The 16,246-nt window shown below is 34.4% G+C and overlaps 1 protein-coding gene across 2 annotated transcripts; it reads right to left on the reverse strand.

Annotated features, from left to right (window-relative positions):
• Positions 1 to 1,097: 1,097 nt before the first annotated feature.
• On the reverse strand, positions 1,098 to 14,631 carry LOC138318745 (putative deoxyribonuclease TATDN3). Of its 2 annotated transcripts, XM_069261406.1 has the most exons (12): positions 14,474 to 14,630; positions 12,403 to 12,435; positions 11,876 to 11,949; positions 11,340 to 11,385; positions 10,713 to 10,751; positions 9,946 to 10,008; positions 9,657 to 9,734; positions 4,897 to 4,928; positions 3,234 to 3,289; positions 2,878 to 2,990; positions 1,590 to 1,667; positions 1,098 to 1,252 (listed from the first exon to the last, which is right to left on the reverse strand). In XM_069261406.1, the coding sequence occupies exons 1-12, from the start codon at positions 14,612 to 14,614 to the stop codon at positions 1,112 to 1,114; spliced, it is 894 nt and encodes a 297-aa protein (XP_069117507.1). In that variant the 5' UTR covers positions 14,615 to 14,630; the 3' UTR covers positions 1,098 to 1,111. The 2 variants fall into 2 exon arrangements, with proteins under 2 accessions (XP_069117507.1, XP_069117508.1); XM_069261407.1 differs by lacking the exons at positions 11,340 to 11,385; positions 11,876 to 11,949 and having other exon boundaries at positions 14,474 to 14,631.
• Between the last annotated feature and the right edge of the window lie 1,615 nt (positions 14,632 to 16,246).

Here is a 16,246-nt window from a genome sequence, read left to right on the forward strand (position 1 = left end):
GCAAGATTGTGGGTGTTCAAATAAATTTGCTGAAAAACAAAACTCACTCTGAATTTTTTATAAACATTTATCACATAATACACCTGATATCCAGTGATTTCGTCCGTGTAATATTTTTGCATATGTCACTAGTGTAATATGACCTGTAGCGATTTTCATTGGCTAGAATATCATTGTGACGTCAGACAGAAACAATAATTTATAAAATGGCGGAAGGAAAAAGACGTGACGTCAGGATTACGAGGACGGACGGACAAAATGGCGGCCTCTGCTGTATATTCAGAATACATTTTGACGTGACATTCTTTGTTATGTAGGTATTTGTATATATGTGAAAAAAGTATCTTAAATTTGTGTTCATTTCATATAAGATTTTATGAAATTAGTCTAAGAAGTATTAGTTCATAAAATCTCATATGAAATGAACACTCATGTAAGATCCTATATGCATGTATTATACCTACATGTTGATAAAATCTAATTAGCACACATCTTCTGTCATGTTTTCATATCAATAGGAATATTTACATTATATGTATTTAAATATGTGAAATTGTATTTTAGCTGTAATTGATAATACATGTACTTGAGATCCAGTAATTAACTTTTATATATGGAAGAACATACTACTGTGACTTAAAGATGCTCCACCGCTGACAAATGGTATTTTTCCACTATCTAAAACAGGAGCAGATGATTTAGTATTTTTCTTCAGTTACAAAAGTTACTTACTTTACACCATTACCACCATTGAAAAGTTTGAGCTTCTAATTTTACTTCAAGTTAAAAATATGAAAAATAATTAATTGCATCCCGAAAAAATCTGTGGCACTATATCCTATATGGAATGAAGTACTGATTGCACATGCACCAAAGGCAAAATAAATTATTTTATATTATTTTTTTGTGTTATTTAGACATATATATACATAATTAAACACCAATTATTGTTCAAATGATGAATATCATTTATTCTCTGTCAGCGATGAAGCATCTTTAAGTGTATGTACGTACATACATACATATTGGTGACCTAGGAACTGTTCCAAAGTCTGACTTTTACATACACACTAACAAGTAACAACAAATCTGAACAGTTTGAGATTTCAATTCATTTTATTACTCTAGCAAGCTTAGGAAACAACTTCAAGGCATTGGATGTGGTGATTCTGCTCAATTCCTTGGCATCAAGATTTTTCCTAATTGCAATGTAGTCACATGATATTGAAATATTTTTTGGCTCATTTCTCACCTGAAACACAAAACAAAGTCATATATAAATATCTACAAATGAAGCATTTCTGACAAAGTTAAATACCAGTCGGCTGATTTGTGAAATTATCTCAAACTCAATCTCCCTAGAGTAGGATAAATTTTGTCTGCATAAAAACCTGACAATTCCATGAAAGTTATAGTTCCTTTCAGTATGGCCATTTTAGATCAGTCTTTTGCAAGAAGTTACTTAAAATACAAAGTTGGTCCCCTCTAATCAGTGATTACTGCCTACTGAATATTGTTTTTCTGTAAGTTAGAAAGTATAATGAGAACACCCTGATCCAAAGTTTTAAAAGGTATTAAAATAAACAAACATTTTTTTCTGGTCCAAGTGCAGGAGAGTCTGATTCTAGTAGAATATTTGTTGTTGGTAATCGCTGAACCAGTTTACTCTGAAATAAAGAATGCAAAGAAAAATATAACATTCTAAATTCAACACTTACAGATTGTATAAGTCTATCAATGTCTCAAAATAGGTTACCCACTACCTGAGATTCCAAATATAACCCAAATGAGGGTATTTAACTAAAGTAATGACATTAAATATGGATTTCAAAATTGCAGTTGACATAACACTAACTTAAACATACAATTTCTAAAATAAAAAGCATTAACCTTGTTCTTGACCTTACAGTAATTCACATGTTTCTCTTAAAACACAGTTTTAGTTTTAAGGAACAGGTTCTTTGTCTGAGACTAATGATTGTATTAATGAAATTCTGAGTACAACAAGAATTCCACAGAAGTGGATGTGTCGCCTGCACAGTAACACAAAAAATAATTATTTACAGTTGAAAATATTGTTAATAATTAGATGAAGTTATCAAATCCATTATCCTGTAACTCTTGCAAATATTGATGGATTTTGACCAGTAACGAATCCATTTTAGATCTCATTGATATAAAGCAATACACCAAATTTGGTTGAAATCGGACAATAAATACTGAAGTTATATAGCAGAAACCATGTTTTGACGATTTTAAAGTCCCGTCACTCTTGCAAATATTGACGGATTTCGACCATTATCGAACCCATCAAAGATCTCACTGATATAAAGCAATGCACTAAATTTGGTTGAAATTGGACAATAAATACTAAAGTTATTGAGAGGAAACCATGGATTTATCTGTTTTGACGATTTTAAAGTCCCATAACTCTTGCAATTATTGATGGATTTTGACCATAATCAAACTCATCTGAGATCTCATTGATATAAAGCAGTACACCAAATTTGGTTGGAATTTGACAATAAATAATAAAGTTATCGAGCGGAAACCATGGATTTATCTGTTTTGACGATTTTAAAGTCCCATAACTCTTGCAAATATTGACAGATTTTGACCTTTATCAAAATCATTCGAGATCTCATTAATATAAGGCAGTATACCAAATTTGGTTGAAATTTGGACAATAAATAATTAAGTTATCGCACGGAAACCGTTTCCCGGATGCCGACACCGACACAGACGGCTACATAGTGATACCTAAGTATCGCCCTTGCATTGCAGGTGACACAAAAATGGTTAAATTGATATATTTGATCAACAGTTTTAAGCCTCCTCCCCTGGTTCAGATTCACTTCTCACTCTAAGTTGTCTCACCTCTGGATTCCTGACACATGACGGTGGTATAGAGAAGTAGTAGCCTGCCTCCACACCCGACATAGCAACTGCTGGCTTCCCATCAAAGGCATGTAACAATACCTTATCTGCACCTGGGACAAACAGAACCAGTGATGTTTGGTACTTTGACAAAGAGCCATAAAACAACAATTATGACTTCTATAGTCCAATAATAATTCAATAGTTCAACAACATTTTCATTTCATATCTTTGTCTTACCTTTTATTTTTCATTTTAACCAAAGAAATTAGCCACAGTACTGTGAACTTGTTATTCCAACATTTTTTTTTAATTCGTAATCATTTTTGATGTACAATTTTTTGCAGATAACTTACCAAATTCTTTTAAAGCAGCGATAGTTGGTCTTCCAGCAGACCTTGAATGGACATTCCTGCACAATTGATATACAAACAAGTCAATTTATTGTTCCTCACTGGCACTGTGTGCCACAAGATTGTATTTCTCTTGCCTACCGGTAATTGGGCCCTTAAAGTAGTGGGAAGAGAGCTTGTACCAGTACAAGGTTTTTCTTAAATTGATGTCAAAGGTCAAAATATAGGTATCAATGACCTTGTTTTAGTATGTGATACACCATTTTACTTCAGTGGATTCAGATACCAAATATGAAATTCCAATGCCTTATAGTATCAAAGATATAGCTCATCTTATTAGGTCATCTGACCCAAAGGGTCAGGATGACCTACTGTCATCATGCACCGTCTGTCGTCGTGTGCCTTGCGCCATGCGTAAACTTTTTATTCAAACGACTTCTTCTCAATAACCGAAAGGCCCAGGGTACTGATATTTGGCATGTAGCATGCTGGGATGAAGGGCTACCAAATTTGTTCAAATGAACGACCTTGATCTTCATTCAAGGTCACAGAGGTCAAAAAGGCAAAAATCTTTAAACAACTTCTTCTCAAGACCCAGAAGGCCTAGGGTACTGATATTGGGCATGTAGTATGCTGGGATGAAGGGCTACCAATTTTGCTCAAATGAATGGCCTTGATCTTCATTCAAGGTCACAGGGGTCAAATAGTCAAAAAAATTCTTAAAACAACTTCTTGTGAATAACCAAGAGGCCTAGAGACCTGATATTTGGCCTATGACTTGCTGGGATGAAGGACTATCAAGTTTGTTCAAATGAATTACCTTGATCTTCATTGAAGGTCACAGGGGTGAAATAGGCTTAAATCTTTAAACGACTTCTTCTCAAGAACCAAAAGGCCCAGGATACTCATATTGGGCATGTAGCATACTTGGATGAAGGGCTACCAAGTTTGTTCAAATGAATGACCTTTACCTTCATTCAAGGTCACAGAGGTCAAATAGTCTAAAAACTTTAAATGACTTCTTGAGAATAACTAGGAGGTCTATAGAGACCTGATATTTGGCCTGTGACATGCTGGGATGAAGGGCTACCAAGTTTGTTCAAATGAATGACCTTGATCTTCATTCAAGGTCACAGAGGTCAAATATGCTAAAATCTTTAAACGACTACGTTGTATTGTGCTAATAGTCAGATGACCGTTAAGTCCCATGGGCCTCTTGTTTTCGCGTGTGATTTAATTTTACAGGTCATAAGAGATGATGTGATCGCAAAAAGAAATCACTGCCAAAACATTACACATACAGGAAAAGTAGAAACTTTTAAGTTTGTAGATAGTAAAATTAAATCTCATAAATTACAGATGACAGTATTAAGAAACCTTTATTGTACTGTATAACTTACACATGAAAGTATTGAGAAATCCTTATTGTACCATATAACTTACACATGACAGTATTAAGAAATCCTTATTGTACGTACCGTATAACTTACACATGACAGTATTAAAAAATCCTTATTGTACTGTATAACTTACACATGACAGTATAAAGAAATCCTTATTGTACGTACCATATAACTTACACATGACAGTATTAAAAAATCCTTATTGTACCATATAACTTACACATGACAGTATTAAGAAATCCTTATTGGACCATATAACTTACACGGGTAAATTGTGCTTTATAGCCAGGTCCACCTGAAAAAAAGGTAGTAAAATAGAGTCTATTGAACACAAGAAAACTGAGAATAACTGAAATTTGGAAAGAAAAAGTTTGGAATCTTAAGATTTCACTACAGAAACCTGTCTACAAATATTTAAATAAGAGTTCTTTCCTTGTTTTTATCTTGCCTTGTTTACAACCAAATAAATTTGCTGTTCCTAATTCTGTCCCTTTTATTGACAAACAATGTCAGGAAATACTTTGACTGCAAATAATTTCAGAAAAATAAGGACAAGACATCGCTATAAGAACAATATATGTATATTTTTTTTAAATATTACAAATTTGACATGTTATTATATCACCGTGACAAGGAACATACCGGTAAATTCTTTTATACTCCCACATACTGTAGACGTACATAATTATCTTCATACCATGATGGAGTTTCATATACTGTATATTGAAAATTCAATTAACACAATCATATTTTACTGAAAATATTTCTGCGTGAAAAGTGCTTTTGTGCATTTATAGAAGTATATAGGAGTGTGAATATGTTGAAGGTGGTCTGATGTTATAAACAAATAACAAGGTATAAAAGACAAACAGAAAGTGTTGGAGACATCACAAGAGAAAGTTACAATGGTCACTCATGGTTCACCATCACAAACATGGACAGACTTTACAATGGTCACTCATGTTTCACCATCACAAACATGGACAGACTTTACAATGGTCACTCATGGTTCACCATCACAAACATGGACAGACGTTACAATGGTCACTCATGGTTCACCATCACAAACATGGACAGACTTTACAATGGTCACTCATGGTTCACAATCATAATCATGGACAGACTTTACAATGGTCACTCATGGTTCACCATCACAAACATGGTCAGACTTTACAATGGTTACTCATGGTTCACCATCACAAACATGGACAGACGTTACAATGGTCACTCATGGTTCACCATCACAAACATGGACAGACTTTACAATGGTCACTCATGGTTCACCATCACAAACATGGACAGTCTTTACAATGGTCACTCATGGTTCACAATCACAAACACGGACAGACTTTACAATGGTCACTCATGGTTCACCATCACAAACATGGACAGACTTTACAATGGTCACTCATGGTTCACCATCACAAACATGGACAGACTTTACAATGGTCACTCATGGTTCACCATCACAAACATGGACAGTCTTTACAATGGTCACTCATGGTTCACAATCACAAACACGGACAGACTTTACAATGGTCACTCATGGTTCACAATCACAAACATGGACAGACTTTACAATGGTCACTCATGGTTCACCATCATAAACATGGTCAGACTTTACAATGGTCACTCATGGTTCACCATCACAAACATGGACAGACTTTACAATGGTCACTCATGGTTCACCATCACAAACATGGACAGACTTTACAATGGTCACTCATGGTTCACCATCACAAACATGGACAGACGTTACAATGGTCACTCATGGTTCACCATCACAAACATGGACAGACGTTACAATGGTCACTCATGGTTCACCATCACAAACATGGACAGACGTTACAATGGTCACTCATGGTTCACCATCACAAACATGGACAGACTTTACAATGGTCACTCATGGTTCACCATCACAAACATGGACAGACGTTACAATGGTCACTCATGGTTCACCATCACAAACATGGACAGACTACAATGGTCACTCATGGTTCACCATCACAAACATGGACAGACGTTACAATGGTCACTCATGGTTCACCATCACAAACATGGACAGACTTTACAATGGTCACTCATGGTTCACCATCACAAACATGGACAGACTACAATGGTTACTCATGGTTCACCATCACAAACATGGACAGACTTTACAATGGTCACTCATGGTTCACCATCACAAACATGGACAGACTACAATGGTCACTCATGGTTCACCATCACAAACATGGACAGACGTTACAATGGTCACTCATGGTTCACCATCACAAACATGGACAGACTTTACAATGGTTACTCATGGTTCACCATCACAAACATGGACAGACTTTACAATGGTCACTCATGGTTCACAATCACAAACATGGTCAGACTTTACAATGGTCACTCATGGTTCACCACCACAAACATGGACAGACGTTACAATGGTCACTCATGGTTCACCATCACAAACATGGACAGACTACAATGGTTACTCATGGTTCACCATCATAAACATGGACAGACTTAAGGTGTCATAGTAGCAGTGATATAATTCCACAGGACATACATGTGACCTTGTTCTCTACCAAACTGTTCACAAAACATGAGTCAGAGAAATCCTTTTAAACAGAAATATATATATTACTTTGATAGAAAAATATTCTTTTACTAATAATACCAGTTTACTGTGGTAGATGGATAGTGTTATTGGAATTATCTAATTTACCAGTGTAAACAATACTAATACAAGTCATCCTAGTTGTAGTCACGGAAACTTTGAGGTAGTATTTAAAGTTGATCAGTAAATCACACAAAACACATTGTTTTTATTCTCCACAGATATTGGCCTTAAGATTTAAAAGACTAAGAACATGATGGATTGAGCCTGAAGACTGGTCCTATTACAGAATTTGAAGATTTTCATAAAGCAATATGAACAGTTTGGATTTTGTGTTTCAATAACAAAGTGATGGTGATGTGACTGGACTCTATTTTGTTACATCAGCTATATGTGATTATGTTTTTTTAGTATGTCGTTATTATATGTAAAGTTCTGTTCATGTTGTTATCATATTATATCATGCTAGTCATAATGAAATAGACATTAAAATACATAATGTTGTTCAATTTTGATGTGAAATGTGAATTTTATTTAAATAGTCACGACTCATGTAAAATAAATGCCAATAAACATGAAAATATACCTGATGGAACTGTTAGAGTTGTTTATCAGTCAAATATCATGTGCCATAATTGTATGATGTCACAAGTGTCTATAGTAACAATTAAAAAGGGCCCACATTTGTAGTACTTCAGGGGTAAAAAAATTCATGAAAAATTGTCCTGAAGAAGCCCACATGTTGAAGCGAAACCGGTCGACGTACAGAGAATAAAGATCACCAACTATCCTGAGCTTGTTACGATTGAATATTACCTTTTGAAAATATACATTGTATACATGTAAGTTGAGTATCTGTTTATCAATTACAGACCATAAAAGTTGTTAATTAAGTCATTAGCTCAAGAAAGATTGTCCCCCAACCCTCTACTAACCAGCAGTAAATAATAGATTTTAATGTAAGCACATTTGACCTTAACCTAATACAATGTATTAAGTTAAAGCACATATAACGTTGATCCTCTAATTGTAAAGGGACCTCGTTCTCTGACCACAGGTGTTCGTTTCTAATATAAGTATAAGTATAATACTGGGTCAAGGTCTATAACTCGGCCGGCCATATAACACTACCCAATTTCAGAAAAAGTATGATTATTAACCAACCGTATAGGATATAATAATAGGAATACTCTCAATCGACTGCCAGATAATTTATCTTTATTTTGGTATATGATACAATATATATCATGCCGTATAAATGTCACTAGGTATCCAAAAACATCGGAAAACAGCCAGATTTCAACTGGTCGGACACTGTGGTGTCCTCCGATGAACACGCCAGGGCTCTAATGGGTAGCTCAAAAACCACTGCATGTCAACACTTCAGCGTCATAAGAATGAAAGTTTGGTAGAAAACAAACTTACCGGTTAGTAAATCCCTGGATAAATACCATCCATTTGCCTAACGTAGCCCTTTGAAATTTCCGATTGAAAAAAATTATGTCTCTAGCCGCCATGTAAGTATGTGTGCAGTAGATTTGTTTTGTCGGCGTTGATTGGCTCTCGAAAATTAATTGACCAATCAACGCCGAGAAAACAAATGTACTACACACATATCAACATGACGGCTAGAGACACACATTTTTTCAATCGGAAATTTCAAAAGACTGTATTGCGCAAATGGATGGTACATAGATAAACACTAACATACCGGTAAGTTTGTTTTTTACCAAACTTTAATTCCTATGAAGCTGAAGTGTTGACATGCAGTGGTTTTTGAACTACCCATTAGAGCCCTAGCGTGTTTATCGGAGGACACCACAGTGTCCGACCAGTTGAAATCTGGCTGTTTTCCGATGTTTCTGGATACCTAGTGACATTTATACGGCATGATATATATTGTATCATATACCAAAATAAAGATAAATTATCTGGCTGTCGATTGAGAGTATTCCTATTATTATATCCTATACGGTTGGTTAATAATCATACTTTTTCTGAAATTGGGTAGTGTTATATGGCCGGCCGAGTAATAGACCTTGACCCAGTATTATACTTATACTTATATTAGAAACGAACACCTGTGCTCTGACCTTGGCCACAATAATGCAAGCACATAATATCTTGACCTTATACACTGTATAGATAATCTTGTTCTCTACCTTGCATTCCACAATAAGTGTAAGTAAGTGCAATTATGCCCTTGATCCTCTAAGGTGACCTTGTACTCTGATATACCTGGTATGACCTTAATTTTATGAAGATGACCTATTTTTGTATATATCAGGAAATTGTTGTACAAACAGATGAATAAGACAGAATGAAAAAAAAAGTTTCCTTCAATATTTTCAAAAATTTCTGAGAACTGGCTGATTGTTTTGCTATGTAAGTACCACTTGCAGTAATGAAAACACTGACCTGCATCTTTAACACTTGTCTCTGAATATCTTTGTCCTCTGGTCTCACACATATTCTTGGCTGGAAGTCCAGACCTATCTGTGTTAAACAACAATATAAAAACACAACATTACACAATTTTACAGGAACATCTTTGGGATCTAAATTTTGTTTAGGTATGTTGTGTTTCTGGGGTATACAAAATGTTATAGTTTAGAATTTAAAGGACATTTTATTAATGCATGAGAACAATTCCTGATGACAAAATTTCAGAGTTTCATATTATGTTAGAATAATTGAGTGTACAAACCTCTCCAATGGCGGTGATCTGATCAATATTCTTCTCTATAATTGGTATAGCCTTCTGTACATCCTATACCAACAAAGATTTCAAAGAGCCATCATCAGCATCAAAATGTTGATTTCTTACATCAAGACAATTCAGATTAATCAATTACCTGGTACAAATCTTTTCATTCAATGATAATATGAAGACATGGTTTGTGTATAGTATTATAAATATAATGACACAACAAATTGTCAAAATCATCTGTAAGATGTTTTTAATATTCATAATCAGCACAAGAAATCATCAACTTCCAAACAAAGAGAGATAATCTATTCTGCATTAAGGAGAATTTATTTTACAAGAATATCTCATAAACTAGTTGAAGACAATATAGGGAGCGATAATTGTTCATAATTAGGAGGTGATCATTTGTCACAACATAAATGGAGGTAATCTGTCAATATCCCAATAACCAAACAGTGTACATAAAGAATTGATAAAAACTTTGATAAGATTAAACCAGCAAGGATAATGTAACGTATCAAGGTAACTGATTATTTTTTTTCTAAATCAGAGGAGACAACCTGGCTTAGTTGATATACTTTAAACAAAGGATAGAAAATCCAACATAGCTACCAGATTAAAAACTCAAAATCTTTTTATATGATAGTGCAGTTTTGTGTACCTTTTGAAGATATTTATTTGTACTGAAAATGATCGAATACCAGAATAATAATAATGAGGGTAATTTTGTAAGTATATATTTTCAGTATGGATGTAAAACCTACCTCTATTGTAACACATCTCTGCTCTCCAGTCAGAGCACCCTGGGAATAAAGCAAAATAAAACGCAATATACATAGCTGTATGATTTTGTAAACTATACGTTGATCATTTAAAAGAAATCACTACACCACTTTATTTTTAATTAATTAAAATCTTTACACGAATTACATTATATAAGTGAAATATTTTTTAAGAAATCTATTCCGTCTTTGCATATTACAGAGTTAGCTCCCTTGCAGGTAGGTATCAATTGTTATGTCTTTATTTTGTGAGCGCAATTTAAGTTGTTTTCTCCGAAAAGTATGACATTACTCTCGCAAACACATGATGTTACAATCAATACCTACCCGCAAGGGCAGATAACTCTGTAATATGCAAATACAGAATACAATATCTTATATTATACATGCTATATAGACCAAAAGTTGGGCTTTTTGGGGTACCGGTAATATAGTTTAAATGCATTGATATTCTCTCCATGAATATTTTCTTCAAAGATATTTCATGACAAAAGATATACTTCTAGCAGATTTTATCATTGTTACATCTAATATTATAAAAACCTAATTCTGATGCTACTTCACATCGATCTGAACATTGTTCAGCACCAGAAACCCTACACTAATTACCTGGACAGGATGGACTCCCAGACAAGGAAATACAAAATCAGGATGCCTGAAAAAAAATAGGAGTAGGTACTTTATATACCAGAGTAACAGCCAATTCTTTTCTCTCTGCTGAAATTTTCCCCGGGGGAAAGAATCAGCTCGCTGAATGTTTCCCTGGGGAAGAAATCAGCTAGCCAATTCTTTCCCTGCATGCATGGGGAAAATTATCAGAGGGAAAAGAGATTATTTCTATACCTGTAAGTTATTGTAGTAAATCTAATTCTATTTCCCATGGATCTTTTTCATCTATATCATACCAAGTAGATTCAAGCAATGCTTAACTGTAATCAGATTCAAATTATACCAGTGGTTTTTTGCTTTCATCTTTTACTGTACCGGGTAATTGCAATGTTAAGAGTTTAATAATAAAAGGAAAAAAATTGTATGTTGCAGATTTTTTCTGCAAATTGAATTTTTTTTCCATTCATGATTTTGAATCAGCCAATGTCCATCATCTCCATAAAAAGAATGTTTGAAGTAGATATGCTTGTCCATACCTCTGAGCCAACTGCAGGACTTTATCAAATTGTGTGTAGGTTTCTGTTACTACAAGGGCTCCCTTCACACCTACCTGGAGGACAGGAAAGGTAATATTTTCATTAGATACCATATTAAAGGTCAAAATGTTAAGTCCAAGAGGTGCATAAACATTGCTATTAGAGTGATACTATATTTCAATTCTAGGTACATAGAGGTAAAACTTGGACAATGTGACTCATATCTTTAGTAACACACAATAAGTCATTGTCATGTCATGTTTAGGTCAAATTTCCAAACTGTTTCCAAACACATGCATCTCAGGATTATCGGGTTAGCTTGAGCTAAATCCCACTGATTTAAACTTGTCAATAAGCAATTTTAAACATGGAAAATTCAGCAAATAGCAGTGTAGGGCTATTCCATAAGAGCGCTGTTATAAATATTATATCTTAATTCAGTTATACATGTATACATAAGTATTTTTCAATAAAAAAGGTAAAAAAAAATAGTTTTAGAAAAGTTTGTGAACATTTTGGTTTAATACCTGTTTTGCTTGCTGGATTACTGTGTCGATATCCTACAAACAAAAACATAACAAATCATACAATTAAATAGAAATAGTAACTGTAAAAGAATTAGGGTAGATGTGATGATATAATAATAACTTCCATGCATGCACTGTCTAAAGGTCCTTGTAATACCAGGGTTTTGAGATCCCAAAATAACATGTTTAAAGTACGATTTACTGTTGATTAGTCCCACCTCCCAATAGGCTATTAAATTATGAAAATATTATAGCATGACGTCATAATCACCTGATGGTGGGACTGAATCAATGTAAAAATTGTACTTTAACAACATCATTTTGGGATCATGAAACCCCTGTATTGGTAGATGCATTTTACGTATGTACAGTGGTTATTACAGTACTACATAAAACATTTATTAATTTATTTTAATCAACACTCAAACACGTGTACATGAGGAGGCACATTAATACATTTGACAGAATGGACAGTTAAATTTGGTTGTAAACAATCGAATACAATTTTAACACATAAAGAACTATACTGCATACAAGAAAACGTCTAAAAGGGTTTTTAACAAGAGATCCCAGAGGGATCTTGGCGCCCACCAAAGAATGATCTATGTCTGACAATGGAAAGAGGGATCTTTTCTCTGCTTTTCAAACTTTTGCAAACATACTACATATAAAATTTGAGACAGATGGCTTCAGTACTTTCTGAGAAATAGCAGTAACAAACTTCAACTATCAAAATCCAAGATGGCTCCTTGGCGGCCATCTTGTAAATCGATCGGTCCCAAATCGAAATATGCACAACTAGGGCCATAGAGGAACCTATATATGAAATTTGAGACAGATTCATTCAATACTTTCTGAGAAATAGTGATAACAAACTTTAACTATCAAATTCCAAGATGGCAGCCTGGCGGCCATTTTGTTGACCGATCGATCCAAAAACGCATTATGCACAACAAGAGCCCTAGGGAAACCTACATATGAAATATGAGAAAGATCCCTTCAGTACTTTGTGAGAAATAGCGATATTAATCTTTAACTATCAAAATCCAAGATGGCTGCCTGGTGGCCATTTTGTTGACCGATCGATCCAAAAACGCATTATGCACAACTAGGGCCCTAGGGGAACCTACATATGAAATTTGAGAAAGATCCCTTCAGTACTTTCTGAGAAATAGCGATAACAAACTTTAAGTATTAAAATCCAAGATGGCTGCCTGGCGGCCATCTTGTTAACCGATTGGTCCCAAAATGCAATATGCACAACTAGGGCCCTAGGGGAACCTACATATGAAATTTGAGAAAGATCCCTTCAGTACTTTCTGAGAAATAGCGATAACAAACTTTAAGTATCAAAATCCAAGATGGCTGCCTGGCGGCCATCTTGTTAACCGATTGGTCCCAAAATGCAATATGCACAACTAGGGCCCTAGGGGAACCTACATATGAAATTTGAGAAAGATCCCTTCAGTACTTTCTGAGAAATAGCGATAACAAACTTTAAGTATCAAAATCCAAGATGGCTGCCTGGCGGCCATCTTGTTAACCGATTGGTCCCAAAATGCAATATGCACAACTAGGGCCCTAGGGGAACCTACATATGAAATTTGAGAAAGATCCCTTCAGTGCTTTCTGAGAAATAGCGATAACAAGAATTGTTAACGGACGGACGGACGGAAGGACGGACGGAAGGACGGACGGACCACGGACAAAAAGCGATTTGAATAGCCCACCATCTGATGATGGTGGGCTAAAAAATTAGTAGGCCTAATATTAAATAGACCTAACGTTAGTATATTTTATAATGGTACATGCTCAAGCCTTGAGCCTATAAGAACTAATGATACATGTAGTTTCTATATATATACAGTTTTACAACTTTGAAACATTAAATGTATCTTAGAAGCAAACTAAGATGTCTAAAAGCGATCTATGGATGTGATTGGATAAGCTATAAGGATAAGTCAAGAGAGAATCCAACTAATATTCTCAGGTCCCTGTGTCTGTTACTTGTCAAACAATGTATTGCCGTGAAGGAAAATGACAACTAGAACCACTAAGATCAATACTTAACCTCGTCGAAGGACTTATCCACTAGGTGACAATGGCAATCTACCATGGCAATCCCGGGGGACGGGCTGTCAACATGGTCTGTATCATCCGTTACAACACCTGCCATTCTAGTTTCACTTTCCTCCAATAGTTCAAGGGACATAACTCCTACTTTTTGATGGGCCGAAGCCAGTAAAACTTAAACGTTAAAGATGCTTGTTTGACATTTTACCTTGATGCTTCTTAGAGACAAGATGACAGGTAGACCGAGACTTTCCGGCCATAATACCAAACTTGAAGATTTTTTTCAAATCTGGTGAAACCAGTATGTCCAGTATCTTCCAGTAAAATTAAGAAAAAATAGTGGCCACTGAGCTCCAAATAATAATTTTTACTTTAGATAACGTTACAAGAAAATTCAAATCATATGTAGTAATTATTCAATCTATCAAAGAAAGTGAACGACGAATTAAAAAAAAGGAACGATGAACACGGCTCAAATATTTTTGGACTTTGCCTATTAAGTTTTTAGATCATAACAAATTAAATTACTAAAATCTTACCCTGAACAATGTACAGTGGAAATATTATGCATTACTCAGTTATAAATTATCTTTCTTTGATATTGAATGATGCATGACAGATCGAACATTCACAAAAAAACTTGACAGATGTATCCAATCTGATTAAAACACAAATCCTTATAAACACCCCTCTTATTTTATTACAGATCGCTATAAACACCCCACTTATCACACAGATAATATAGGTCTGTATTTTAATCTGGTTGAGATGTATGTGACTGGTCTTGCCAATTTGAAGTGTTTTATAACTTCGTTTTGAACAACATATCTAAATTTCGGTAGCAAGTATTTCAAGAATTTGAAAAAAAACCCAAATGCTTCCTATTGTTTTATATCCTTTTTAGTAGTTTTTGTATGCTTGTACTTTTCAGATGTCCGTATTATTTGCCTGAGTCACAAATATGTATGGCAAAAATCTTCATTTTTCAGACACATTTTGTTCAATTGTACGACTTTGCCAGTAAAATAATAAGAAAGGCTTTTTTATTGATGTTATTTTAATTTTATAATATAATTGAGATGGTACATAATACATTTATGGTCGTCTGTTGAGGGATATATCTAGAATTTCCTCAATTGAAAGAGTTATTTTCTCGAGCGTTTATTTAAATAAACATTGTAATATGATCTAAGGGAAACATCATCCCCCATTCTTAAAGATAGTTTCAATATGGTGGTAATATTAGTAAAATGATTTTTCAATATGGTGAGTCATTTCTTTCAGTTGGTATTCATAGCCAAAGGACAGAGGCAAATTCAACATGAAGCGCGCTTTAACTATAGTCATAGTTATTATTGAAATGCAAAAATGATTTACTGGTTAACAGATGACCCTTTGGAAGATTAGCTTTGCTAAACAGAGTTTTTATCCTTACTGAATAAAGTTTATTTTTATTATTGTTATAAGAAAGAAATTGGTATACCCTACCAGGTATCGTCCCAAGTTTAAATTATCGCATTAATTGAGGATTTCGTCAAGCTGGTGTCGATATATTTGAGGATATATTAAACAAGCCGTCGCTTTTAAGATGACAAAATGGTATTTTTTCTCTATCAAAAACAGGAGCAGACAATTTAGTATTTTTCTTCAGTTACAAAAGTTACATATCTTACATCATTGCCACCATTGAAAAGTTTGAGCTTCAAATTTTACTTCAAGATAAAAATATCAAAAATAATTAATTGCATCCCGAAATTTTTTTGTGGCACTA

The sequence above is a fragment of the Argopecten irradians genome, chromosome 3 (genome assembly GCF_041381155.1).
Source record: "Argopecten irradians isolate NY chromosome 3, Ai_NY, whole genome shotgun sequence".
NCBI classification, from domain to species: Eukaryota; Metazoa; Mollusca; class Bivalvia; order Pectinida; family Pectinidae; genus Argopecten; species Argopecten irradians.

Coding starts and splice junctions, on each gene's coding strand:
- LOC138318745 (XM_069261406.1), bottom strand. CDS start 14,614: ATGTCCCTTGAACTATTGGAGGAAAGTGAAACTAGAATGGCAGGTGTT. Junction 11,950..12,402: donor TAATCCAGCAAGCAAAACAG/GTATTAAACCAA, acceptor CCTGTCCTCCAG/GTAGGTGTGAAGGGAGCCCT. Junction 1,253..1,589: donor CACTTGGACCAGAAAAAAAT/GTTTGTTTATTT, acceptor TTTGTGTTTCAG/GTGAGAAATGAGCCAAAAAA.